Genomic DNA, 13,478 nt, shown 5'->3' with positions numbered 1-13,478 from the left:
TCTTATTTTCCTGCAATCATTTCTTCTGTAGAAGCCTTGTAGTTTCCCACTGATCACCTTCCTTTTCTTCCATTATCCACTTTTTGTACTTTGAAAATATTATATGTATATATCTTTAATTACAATTGGAGAGTTAATGGTGTTCTTTATTTAATATTAAGCTAGAAACAGAACACTTCACGTAAGTTTGCATATCAACTTCTAATACTTTTAATCACAAGTTTTTTAAACTCTAGCTGAAAGACTTCTCCCCCTCCATCAGAACACCATGAAGGGGACCAGAGAAATATTAAGATGGGTAAGTTCTACTCACCACGCTGAAATCAAGATTTTTGTCAATCCACTCTTGTCCTTCTCTGAATTCATCATGAAGCCCCATGATATAAAGAGTATCCAGTGCATCTACTATGGTAGCACCCATTTGTGAGTTTCCTAAACACAAAAATAAAGATTTCTATTACAACTGATTATTTCATCACTTTTCCTGAACATCACAGGCATGAGAAAATATCCCAAGCAGTTGCAAAGCAAAGTTACTAGAAGATGACAATATAACAAATAGTCCAACTGAGCAAGGAATAAGCAGCTACAAAAGAGGAGTGTATCCCTTTCAAAGCTTAAGTTCTCTGACATAGTTTGGAATCTGGGGAGAAAAAATGACTAAAGACATAAAAAAAAACTTACCTGCTTTCATAACCTTAACATGAGCAACTCCCCTTTGTAACAATTAAGGGACAGAAAGAAATTCAGATTCAAAAAACTATTAGGAATTCTAGGGCAGAAGTGTTTAAAAACAAACCCACAAAAACAAGATAAAACAATTGGTAAACGAGATAAAACAATCCATGCACTGATGCATTGCATTTCCCAACATTTACTACTGAGCATGTCCCTAAGAGCCACATCCAACCTTTCCTTAAATGTCCCCAGGGATGGTTTCTCCACCACCTCCCTGGGCAACCCGTTCCAATGCCTGACTGCTTCTGAGAAGAAATTTCTCCTAATTTCCAATCTGAACCTCCTCTGGCACAACTTGGGATTATTCCCTCTTGTCCTGTTGCTAGTTACCTGTGAGAAGAGGCTGACCCCCAGCTTCCCACACCTTCCTTTCAGGCAGCTTTAGCGAGCCATAAGGTCGCCCCTGAGCCTCCTCTTCCCCAGACTAAACAACCCCAGGTCCCTTAGCCGCTCCTCACAGGACTTGTGTTCCAGGCCCTTCACCAGCTTCATAGCCCTTCTCTGGACATGCTCCAGGGCCTCAATGTCCTTCTTCTACTGAGGGGCCCAAAACAGAACACAGTACTCAAGGTGCAGCCTCACCAGAGCTGAGTACAAGGGGACAACCACCTCCCGGTCCTGCTGGCCACACTGTTCCTGATACAAGCCAGGATGCCATTGGCCTTCTTGGCCACCTGGGCACACTGCCGGCTCACGTTTGGGCGAGCATCAACTAGCACCCCAGATCCTTTTCCACTGCACTGCTTTCAAGGCACTCTGCCCCAAGACTGTAGAGCTGCATGGTGTTGTTGTGGCCAAAGTGCAGGACCTGGCACTTAGCCATGCTGAACCTCATCCCACTGGCCTCTGCCCATTGATCCAACCTGTCCAGGTCCCCCTGCAGAGCCTTCCTATCCTCTTGCAAAAAGACGACAAACAACACAGGACAAACTGTAACCTTTTAAAGCCACCCCAACTCACTTACTAGGCAGAGGTCTTTCTTTATGGAGGAATGCAAAATAATTAGATATGCATGGGATTATTTATTTTTCATGGAGTGTATAAAACTTCCTAGACAGTAACAAAATAGCCAAATGTCATTGTTCATACCAGTATTCTATGAAGGGTACAATAACTATATGATTAACAATCTTATGACAGTGGTCCATTAAAAAGTTAACCCAATTTTATTTTGTTAATGTGCTTTTCATCCATAATTTAATTTCTACAGGGCAGTGTTGCTGCTTGCTTGTTTCTATTCATTTATTCCTGCATTTCATGTATTTAGGGATTATTTATTTATTTATTTTACCTCATGCATTACAATAACTCAATTGAGTCATCACCTCCATAGTAGTTCTTTTAAACACCTATGACTGATACTTGCATGCACATTTAATTCCATTTGCAGGAATTTCATTCTCTAAATAACGAAAATTAAACACAACAGTCTTGATCACAAAATAATTGCCAACTAATTTCTTCAAAAATAGATGTGTAACTATTTTAATGAATTTGAATGAACCAGATATGGAAAGCAGTGGTGCATTAAGAATATTCATGTATAGATAAGGATATACTACCTTTCTTAAGATTAATTAGTAGACATATGCTTTGACAAGTTGGCTACCAGGAACACCTATAACTCTCAGGAGTGAAATTAATTCAGTACAGTGCGTACATACTGCACAGCTTAACACCTCCAGCTAAGTTCTGGATTCCACTGCTTGCAATAGGGTTTGCTTTGAGCAGAACAACAGCATGCACTTAACTTTGTACCTTTTCGTAAGCCTAATATGACCAGTTATCTAATTTTTCACTTCACAAACACACCAATCAGACCATAACACAAGGACTGATTTCAGTATTACCTGACAAAGTATTTCTGATATAAAGTTAGAATGTGTTACACCGCTATGGCACTCAAAGTAATTTCTGTACTGTTACTTAAACCACAATGAAAACAGTTTTCAAATACACACGGTGTTTGAGTGAATAGGGATACAATGACAACCTGTTTCACACAAGACCCTCTAGCACTGTTGGCAGTCACAAAAACACACACAGTCCAACAGAACAAAGCAAGCTTCTCAGCATTTTTCCCCCAAGAGTCAATTAAAGGGGTAGGTTCATACCTGGAGCATCTTCTGAGCCACTCTCCAACAGCTTTTTCAGGCTCTCTCTTGTGCTACCTGTTTGATTCTCTCTCTCCTCTTTTATGTCTATCCTTCCTAGACCCACAAACATCCAGCAAAACATTACTGATAAAAGCCACTGTTGCTCATACATGCCACTTCCTTGAGCAGTGACAGGTACCTGTTTCTGAGATGCAGATCAATATGGTTGTAGCTTTTGGGTTACAAATGACAGCTCAATCATTTCTTAAAATGGTCTCTTAAGAACAGCATTTACATCCCAACACATAAAAATAGATTCATTTCTCTTCTTATAAGTAGGCTGTTATTTCACCTCTATTTGGTTTATTTTTCCTTTTTCTTCTTACATATAGCATATTCTTACATAACTAATCCTAACTCCTCACCAGCACATCATTCCTGAGGAAGACTAAGAAGAGCACTCTTTGGTTGTTAAACCTTTTGAGCTGAACACAATTCCAAAAGTCAAGAGATGACAGAAGACATGTTGCAAGAGATTCTCTACCCAGTCTTCTCCTGTTTAAGTGTCAATCAGGCAGCACAAAGCAAGCTAATTCCACTCTTGTGCACCCCTTTCATCAAGAGGCAGGAGTCCAAAACATGAAGCTCATTCCCAGAAATCTTGTATCTACAAGAACAGAGGGTACATCTGGGCATAAAGACATATCCTTTGACAAGGTGGCCACCAGGCATCCATGTAACTCTCAGAAAATTAATTCAGTGCAGTGTGTAAGTACTGTAAGGTTTAACACCTTCAGCTCAGTGCCCAATTCCATTACAGAGAATAACAATCTTAACATAACAGCTTGGCCACCCTATGTTGCAAGATAGGTTCAACTTAAAACTATTGCTACGGTGGGTGAGAGATTCAAATTAATGAATTGCTTTCAGCTTCTCTCTCTTGGAGGACTCCAGATGTCTCTGTGTAGGAGATGTCATTCTTAACTTGATCCAAAATACAGAAAGCTTCTGCTGAATTCGTAGAATCATAGCGATGTGGTTCATAACCTAATCAGAATAGGCAATGATGCTGTTATAGCTATCTTCTTCCATATTAAAATGCATTGCTGTACCAGTAAGGCAACAGCTGAAATCTGAAGCAGGAAGAGTTCAAAGATCACTGGTCTGTACTAGGGTCTCACACAGTGCTATAGGGAAAATAGACTAAAACGGATAGACAGCTATAATTCCCCACTCCTGATGCTGATTCAAACCATTCAGCATGAACTCTCAAAAGTAAGTCATTTTCCATTCATAACACAGTATGGGTTTTTTGTTCATTTGTTTGTTTTTAAAATTTCATAGCCATGACAAGATTCATAAATTTTGCCTTAAAGGACAAGAGGGTAGTCATGGACTTAAATTGCGCGTGTTATTTGAAAAGTAATACAGCACACTATAAACAAAGAGATAACAGTTAAGAGGAGTATAGCATGCCTACTACCACTTTAACCAATATGATGCGTTATTGCTCCTGATACATAGAGAGCAGATGTCTCATTGTGGTTAAAAAAGCTATAAAACAATTAAATCATAATAGAACATAACACTTTCCCTAGCTGAAGGCACTCCTCCCAGGGTCCACCTCTGTTCAATACAAAGGCTCATTGGTCATGTTGCATAAGGTAATAACTGATTCCAAAAGGGCTCAGTTTTACAAATGTCAGATTAGGAAGTTTCCTCTTCATATAATTACAGTTCTAGTTGATTGAACTCCAAATTTAATGAAGTTTGCCTAATGAATGCAATACTCGTTCTTCTAAATAAAACAGAACATCCATCATGAGCTAATGGAAGGAACTGAGCAGCAAAATAGCTCAACTATTAACAAAATTATGCACACTCATTAAGCAAGAATATTATTTGAAAGGATTGCAAAATAGTAAGTCAGGTTTATATTTAGATAGACTTCAGTTTCCTGAGATTAGACAAATAATTCCTTGGTCTGATAGCACATTAATCCAGAGTCTGAAATACCTAGCAAATGATATGACTATCTGTAAGCAGCAGGGCCATTAAGAGAAAATTGGTCTTCCACTTCTTTCCTCTAAAATTCTTTCAATATGCTGAAGTGCTAGGTGAAGAACTGCTTTACTTGCACTTTTTAAAGTCTCACAAGAGACTATCAAAGTATTTAGAAAAAAAAATCTTGTCGTGTGTTCCATGACAAAAGAAATATGAAGACAATAAGTAGCCCATTTTCATTCTACCATAAGGTTAAGTGTAGAGATTTATAAAGTTTCATACTAGCTACAGAACTGCTTAGTGTATTTATTATGCAGAAGCTGAAAAGACTGTGAGCACTGAGGTACTAGAGAAACCGAACAAGCTGTTCTGATGAATTATGATCACAGAAGACCTCAAAATTTGAGACATTGCCACATTATATAAATAAGGAACAAAATGATAAATCTTTTGACAGCAAAACTTCAGTAATGCACTCTGAGTTGAAAAGTAATCATCAAGAAGGTACTTCACAGATACTTTGATTATTTGACCTGTCTTCCACATCTATTCTTTACTTAAACACATATATACCACACACAAATCTTGTTACTGGAAAACATTTTTGTGAGGGCTTTTATTAGCCTGAATTGAGGGCTGAGCAGCTATACTGGGTCTGGCTAGGATGGAATAAGTTTATTTCATAGCAGCCACATGGTGCTGTGTTTTGTATTTGTGACTGAAACAGAGTTGATACCACAACCAGAGTTCTGGCTACTGCTGCGCAGTCTTTGCAGAGTATTGAGGCTTTATGGTTTTTCCCATTCCGCCTCTGCCAGTCGGTAAGCCAGATATGGGCAAGAAGATGAGATGAACACAAATGGGACAGCTGACACAAGCTGACCCAATGGACAGTCCATACTGTATAACATCATGCTTAGCAAAAAAAACTAAGTGCAAAGGAGGGAGGAAGAGGCAGACAGACATTCCTTTGTCTTCATTTATCAAACAATTTTTATCTTGTCCCAAGGGCTTTCTCGCTTTTGGTCTTCCTATTCTCTCCCCAGTTCCACTAGGTGAAATGGGAAGTGAGCAAGTGGCCATGTGGTACTGAGCTGCAAGAGGTGATGAGACTCAAGAAAAAACAAAGCTGTAATTTGTATGGCCAACAGATTTCAAGTAACTAGAACTATAGAAAGTATTTTTTCTTTCTTTCCCCTTTACTCTGTCTGCTGTGCTCTAACACATGAATATTACAACACATTTCACATCTATCCAAAGACCTTTTAAAGAAGCTCCCTGTCAGAGTTTTTACATGACAAAAAAGTCTGCACCAAGTACTAAAGAAAGGCAGGGTGGACCCACACCATGGCACTGCTAAAACAGTTCTGATTAGGCAGACCACAGATGCCACAAATTTAAGGAAACACAGTGTATTCAAATGGATCTCTCATTATCAAAGTGCACTCTAGGTCAAAGCAGGGCTGCAACAACCAACTCAAGGAAACCAGCCTAAAAGTTCAACAAGGCCAAGTGCCGGGTCCTCCACATGGGGCGCAATAACCCTAAGCAGAGCTACAGGCTGGGAGAGGAATGGTTGGAGAGCTGCCAGGCAGAGAAGGACCTGGGAGTGATGGTGGATAGTCGGCTGAATATGAGCCAGCAGTGTGCTCAGGTGGCCAAGAAGGCCAACAGCATCCTGGCTTGTATCAGAAACAGTGTGACCAGCAGGGCTAGGGAGGTGATCATCCCCCTGTACTCAGCTCTGGCGAGGCTGCACCTCGAGTACTGTGTTCAGTTTTGGGCCCCTCGCTACAAGAAGGACATCGAGGTGCTTGAGCGGGTGCAGAGAAGGGCGACGAAGCTGGTGAGGGGCCTGGAGAACAAGTCCTACGAGGAGCGGCTGAGGGAGCTGGGCTTGTTCAGCCTGGAGAAGAGGAGGCTCAGGGGCGACCTTATCGCTCTTTATAGGCACCTCAAGGGAGGCTGTAGCGAGGTGGGGGTTGGCCTGTTCTCCCACGTGCCTGGTGACAGGACGAGGGGGAATGGGCTTAAGTTGAGCCAGGGGAGTTTTAGGTTAGATGTTAGGAAGAACTTCTTCACTGAAAGGGTTGTGAGGCATTGGAACAGGCTGCCCAGGGAAGTGATGGAGTCACCATCCCTGGAAGTCTTCAAAAGACGTTTAGATGTAGAGCTTAGGGAAATGGTTTAGTGGGGACTGTTAGCGTTAGGTCAGAGGTTGGACTCGATGATCTTGAGGTCTCTTCCAACCTAGAAATTCTGTGATTCTGTGAAAAGGAAAGACAACCACAAGGCCACTCCTTCTCCAATGAAAGTCATATACAACAGGCCTAACTGGCACCTGTAACCATTCTCACCCTTCAATCTTATGCAATGACTGAAAAAGAAATACTTTATCAAGTAGAAAAGGCAGCACATGAAAGACCCAAAAGTGGAATGCTCGTTAGTTCCTTTAAAATAAAGATAGGTTTTTAATACTTCCTAAACCAGTGACAAAAATATAAAGGAATCTATTAGAGATTCTTCTTCTTACTTACATGGTCAATCTACAGATAACACCACCAACCATAAAAGTTAAAGAAAGTGTTAAGATTGCTTGAAGAAAAACAAGTACCTAGGATGTTATTGAAGACAATTGCCTTATATCCTCATTGTAGCCTTCCAGTACCTAAAGGGGGCCTACAAGAAAGCAGGAGAGGGACTCTTCATCAGGGAGTATGGTGACAGGACTAGGAATAATGGCTTTAAACTTAAAAAGGGCAGATTTAAATTAGATATCCAGAAGAAATTCTTTACTCTGAGGGTGGTGAGGCACCAGAACAGTTTGCTCAGAGAAGCTGTGGATGCCCCTTTCATGGAAGTAGAGGAATTAGATGATCTTTAAGGTCCTTTTAAACCCAAAGCATTCTGTGACTCTATATCATAAAATAAAATGGATAAAACTTTAAGATTCTAACAAACCTTTTGTGGCAGAAACAGTATTTGTCACAGTGACCAAGTCCCAGTTCTCATTTATTTCATGGCCCTGGACAGACATCATCTGCTGGAAGAAGAACCTACTTCTACTGGTGCAGAACATCTTTGATTACTGGCGTGTTTCACCAGGGGAATCAATCTGCAGAAAGAATCTAAGAGGAGCACAGTCTTGAGAGGATAGTTCAAAGTTAAAATTCCGCTCAAGTGGGTGATCTGGACTTCAGCACGGTACAGCACTACAGCCACACTATCCCAATGTCTGGAATGTGCTCCAGCTCAGAGCGGATCCTCCCTATCCTGCTGCAGTGATTCCAGAAACAAAAGGGGAAATCTCGAACCTCCTCAAGGAAACCCTCCCTGGCACGCTTTGAATCTAAAAGATTATCATTGTTATTTTTCACACAGGAAGGTATATTAATCCCTAGCATGGGAGTGAAAATGCTTCCTTGATAAACTCAACCTGATACTAAACAGAGTTATTACAGTCTTAAAAAAACATTCTCATTATCAGTAGTCTTGCCTGGCCAGTTTGAGAGGGGCTAAAACATGCAGACTGGGCAAGACTATACAGATCTAGGGAAAGTATAGCAATTTCTATCTAAAAAGATTCAAAGAATCTAATTTAAACTGCAGCAACAGGATTTCTTAATGTGATAGACAATTACAGACCTGGCAGAAAAATATACAACATGAAAATTAAAAGCAAACAATTATCAAACCAGTCGTCTTTATCTTTAATGAGGCTCTGGCAATAAAGCTGCCACTACTGGAGCATACCACTTGTAAAATATCTTAATGACTCACAATGAACAAGATAATGTTTAAGAAAATGAATTAAACTTTTGAACAGAATTTAATTCCACCGTGAAAACAAGTGCCTCAGAATTAGTCAATGAAACAATACATTTCATACAAAACTGCAACGTATGATTTCAGCTCAGCCTTAAAATGCACTGAATAAGCCTTTAAGTATCCATGGAGAAGCCAATTGTGTTTAAAATTTTAGACTAATTAAAAAAGCAGAACAAAACACTAAGCTTGTTGATTGCTTAGTTCTGTTAATTTGCTGATAATAGACAGCATGAAAAGGAGTCCCTAATCTTTTCTACCAGACACTTAAAGTATTTTAGCATATAAACAACATTAAATAATTGATTATAATGCTTTGCTTTATTTTATAAATGAGGAAGTAATAGGAATGAAGCATTGAAGTGTATGCTAAGTCTTTGTTCTTTGAATCTATAGAAAAGGGAACCTACAGGTGGATACTATCAATTAAACTGCTGTTTAAATAGCGACGTCCTAAAGACTCAAATTTAAAATCTTTGCCTAAGAATTTATATTACAGTAAACCTGTCTCTTCAGTGAACTTCACCTGATTGCTTTGCTTTGCTCTCCAAATAAATCCTCCTTGGTCCTTCAGCTTAATTCAAAATTCATACAAGTGCTAAATGCAGTCCCTCTAGTACAAAGCCTGAATATACACATAACTAAGTTTAATAGGGCTTGGCATATAAGTATCAGACTGTTTTCATTTTCTCTATCATCAAGTTTCTCTATCATCTTTGCTTTTTTTTTTTTATTTGTATTTTTTAAGCATAAGCAGAAAACTGAATTACTATAGACAGAAGGAGGAATTAATGGATTGTGTGTAGCCTATAAGTAAGACTAACACTGGAAATACGATCTAAGTTAGTGTAAGGATGAAACCTAGTGATAAACAAAAGGCTTCAGTGTGAGAAGGAAAAGATGAGAATGAGCTATGGAGTAAGAAAGCAACAAGGGAGAGGAGATGGCATTAAATTGAGTACAAAGGAGGAACATGAGAGGATGGAAGTGTGTCAGAGAAGAGGCAGAATGACAGACGAGAAGTGAAGGCGATGGCAATGAGCTACACATATGAAAAAAATAAATAAAAATACACATCTGGAGCAGCTTTATTTTGAGAAATCAGGAAATGAAATTCTAAAGGGAAGAGTATCTGTGAACAATGGCTCAGAAGTTTGCAGAATCTAAATGCAGGCAGTGGACAGTTAAAACCAGCAGCAAACATGGTAAAACTTATATCTGACAGTAAATAAGAGAGCCAAGTATTATCTGGACTCAGGAATGGTTGTGTGAACTGCATTCCTGCACCTCACATACAAAGTGAGCTAACTACTGACCTTTCAAGATTGTAAAGATACAAGTTCTTACAGATAATTGTAAACAAAACTTCTTTACCAGCTATGCAGTAGGAAAAGCATCACAAAAGACACTCCTCTAAGTTATGATGTCACATAAACTTTTCCATCTTCAGATAAACAAAAATACGGGCCACTTCTACACGCTTTGGTCCAAACCACCTCATAAACTCTCTCTAAACTGAAGGAGAACTAATTTCAGTTGGATAGCCATGTAACTTCATCAGAATGGTGCAAACCTTGAATGAATAATCTCTGACTGAAGACAAAGTATATGAGGCACAGTCACAATGCTGCACTCACATGGTTGAGCAGTTTCTGAATTACAGCTGCCTCACAGCAGGCTTCAGATGACAGCAAAGCATACTTGCATCTGCCTCCAATTCTGTATGCATGCTCACGCTGCTGTCCTTACGTATTTAAAGTTCAAGTATACTAATCCTTATTTAGTTGTCACGCCTGTTTACTTAATATTGAAACACCATCCAAAATACACATTCTTAATTTCTTTTCCATATTGCACGTTCTGTTCATAATTCCAAATGATAGGAAACGAGTTAAAATTCAGGAATAGCAGTCCTGCAATCTAAATAATTACCAAACCAAAACAAATGGAAGCCCAAAGATTCCCAATGGGAAACATATTTTTTGTTCCGCAGAGCAAATAATCTGGTTTATATGAGAAAAGCAGGATATGATGGTACTAGAGATCATAAAAATTCTCCACATGATCTTGAACCTTGAATTCTAATGATTTAATTTATTCCTTACTATTTGATGTAGATGTGAACCTCACTCTTCTATAAAGCAGGTTACAGAAATAAGATCAGAATCACAGAATCACAGAATTTCTAGGTTGGAAGAGATGTGCTTGTCTAATCTCACTTTGCATTTGCATTTAATTATATATTTTTTAAAGGCAGAGTTTTCAATCTTCTGAGTAACAACATAACATTTAGCATCATCAGTTCAGAAACACATAAAAAAAAAAAAAGCTATTGAGATGACTGAATCTAAATAGGAAGTACATGAGTTAATACACACTGGGCATGAAGCATTCCATGGGAATACTGTAGTATTAAAAGGAAGAACAGAAGACAACAGCTTCTTACGGTGAAATATCCTCATATGCATAGGCACACATGACAATTTGACAAAACAGTAGTAATGTTTAAAAAATGTTCTTAGCCAACTACAGCTGTTTTTATGGCACCAGCACTGTAAGCAATTAAGAGCGAATGAACAGAGAAATTGCATCCTTCTTGCACTCATTTGCAAGTTTTAGAGAAATTAGAGCCATATTCTGAATAAAACACCACCTCTACTGCAGTGAAGCAAAGTAATGTTTACAAAATACTACTTGCCCAATTAGCAGCATCAGCAGAAATTTAAATTAGATGAACTGAGGAAGAGTCAAGAGTTATTGTAGAGGGAAGTTATATGTTAGCAACAACGTTAAGTCTAAGAAGTCAACCAACTAGAGAATAGATTTGGAAGATATGTGAGAACAACTATTAAAGATTCTTAAGAAAAAACTGTCACAGGATAAGAGAAAATTATTCTCTCACAAATGGATAATGATTTAAAAGATAGTAAAGTACAAATAAACAATTACTGTGAAGGGAAATCACCAGTGAGGTTGTACAGAGATGAATGCTTGGATACATGCTATTGCACATATTAATAAATCATTTGATCTAGTGGGTGACATCCCTGCCCATGGCAGGGTGGGTGTGGAACTGATGATCTTTACGGTCCCTTCCAACCTGAGCCGTTCTACATGATTCTATGATTTGGAAATGGTGTACACTCTGGATGTGGATACCGAAAGGAATGCTAACACAAAGAAGCCATCCTATATTGACATTCTAGACTCCATAAGCTGTCTGAAAAACGCAAAGTACAATTAAAAAAGGAACAGTGAACAATCAGAACAAAAAGTTGCTGATTTCCCTCTCAACAGGAAAATTTGAAAACATTAGAGTAAAGAGACAGCAACGTATAGGGAGTAAAAACACCTGTGTATGAGAAATGGCTTAGACCAATAATCTCCATAGAAGACAGACACACAACTGAGGCTATGTACAGTTCTACAAACTCATGAAAGGCAAGGAAAAGATTCATTATGGATGTTTTCTTCAGGTTCTGCTTCAACACCAAAATTTGTTACCTAATACAGTGTGCAGACAGTTCAAAACCAAAAAAAGTTCAAAAGTTCAAAGCTGTGGAACCACTTGTAATGACACATTGTGGGTGCTCTTAAGTTTGCATAAACTCAAAAACAGATCCAACAAAATAATGGAAAAATAAACTAAAGGTTATTAAGTAAAACTTGTTGCCTCTGAGCCCAGAATCAGTAACACCACATAAAATTCCGTAAGCCCGGACAGTACTCTGAGAAACAGCCAATAACCACGTGCTTTTCAAGTTCTTACGTTTTGTCCATAAGCACCTACTGTTTTCAGTTTTTGGTGGAAGAGTAATTATCGTGTTTGACCTTTCATCCAACCTGAGGAAACTTTTCTCGCATTATCAGAACACTCTCCTCATTCCAGATTAGGCCAGTAATTCATGACAATTATGTACTTTCTTAAAATTTTGTATTTCCAAAATTCACATTACTGAGAAAAAAAATACACATTGCCAGTGCATATAATGTTCAACATCGTCTCAGCGTAGCCATTCACTTCTGATTTTGCAGAGATCATTGCTGCACATGGCTGTCTGAAAGCCAGTTTCATTTACTTTTAAGTAAAATACGCTTTCTATCTTTTCATATTTTTTCTGAAATACAGAGATCAGGCTGAAATTTGCGTCATGCAATTAGCTCTCTTCACTAGTTAGTGTGAGCAGTTTCTTTCTCCTTTCATTTGCTGCTATATTTTTCATCAAAATGACAAGAAGCCAAGAACCTATTTGTTTACACATACACATTATTCCTTTATTGCTTTTATTTATCCTCCACATGGAATCAGAGGCTAAAGGCATACACAGAAAAAGGACATTGAGCATAAGTTTTTTCTACTGTCTGTCTCTACCTTATGATTTTTACAATGAAAAGACACCACGAGTTTTTAACCATATTCCTGAATGGTCATCCCTTTGTGTGATACACCCCTTTGGGTATATCATCTAGTTTCCTCCTAGTAAAAAAGTATTTTGTCTCCATTATTTTTATATATTTGTTGGTTATTTGACAGCCAAAAATACAGCAAAATGGAAGGCCTGCAAAACCTCATGCTCAATTATATGAACTTGAAAAGTTAATGACAAATAATCAGACAACAGCAGACAATAGTGTCAGAGCAGTTTAAGGAGCCCAAGAACCAATACAATGGAAGAAGACAAAAATGTCTAATAAATATTTTTCCAGAGTAGTACAAAAAAAAAAAAATCTGTAAAATCTTGTAGCACTACCAAGAAGTATTCCACCTTTTATTTTCTAGATCACAGACTGCACATAGAAATAGGATTATTCTCT

General features: G+C 38.4%; 1 protein-coding gene across 1 annotated transcript in view; it reads right to left on the bottom strand.

The window, feature by feature from the left end:
* MAN1A2 (mannosidase alpha class 1A member 2) overlaps nt 1-13,478 on the bottom strand; it is a 134,778-nt gene that overhangs the window by 66,301 nt on the left and 54,999 nt on the right. Inside the window, exon 4 of the mRNA XM_032182618.1 lies at nt 314-432. Within this exon, the coding sequence (XP_032038509.1) occupies nt 314-432 (119 nt within the window). The remainder of the gene's footprint in view (nt 1-313; nt 433-13,478) is intronic.

This window comes from Aythya fuligula, chromosome 1, assembly GCF_009819795.1.
Source record: "Aythya fuligula isolate bAytFul2 chromosome 1, bAytFul2.pri, whole genome shotgun sequence".
Taxonomy (NCBI): domain Eukaryota; kingdom Metazoa; phylum Chordata; class Aves; order Anseriformes; family Anatidae; genus Aythya; species Aythya fuligula.
This window is presented reverse-complemented; position numbering and strand designations above follow the sequence as displayed.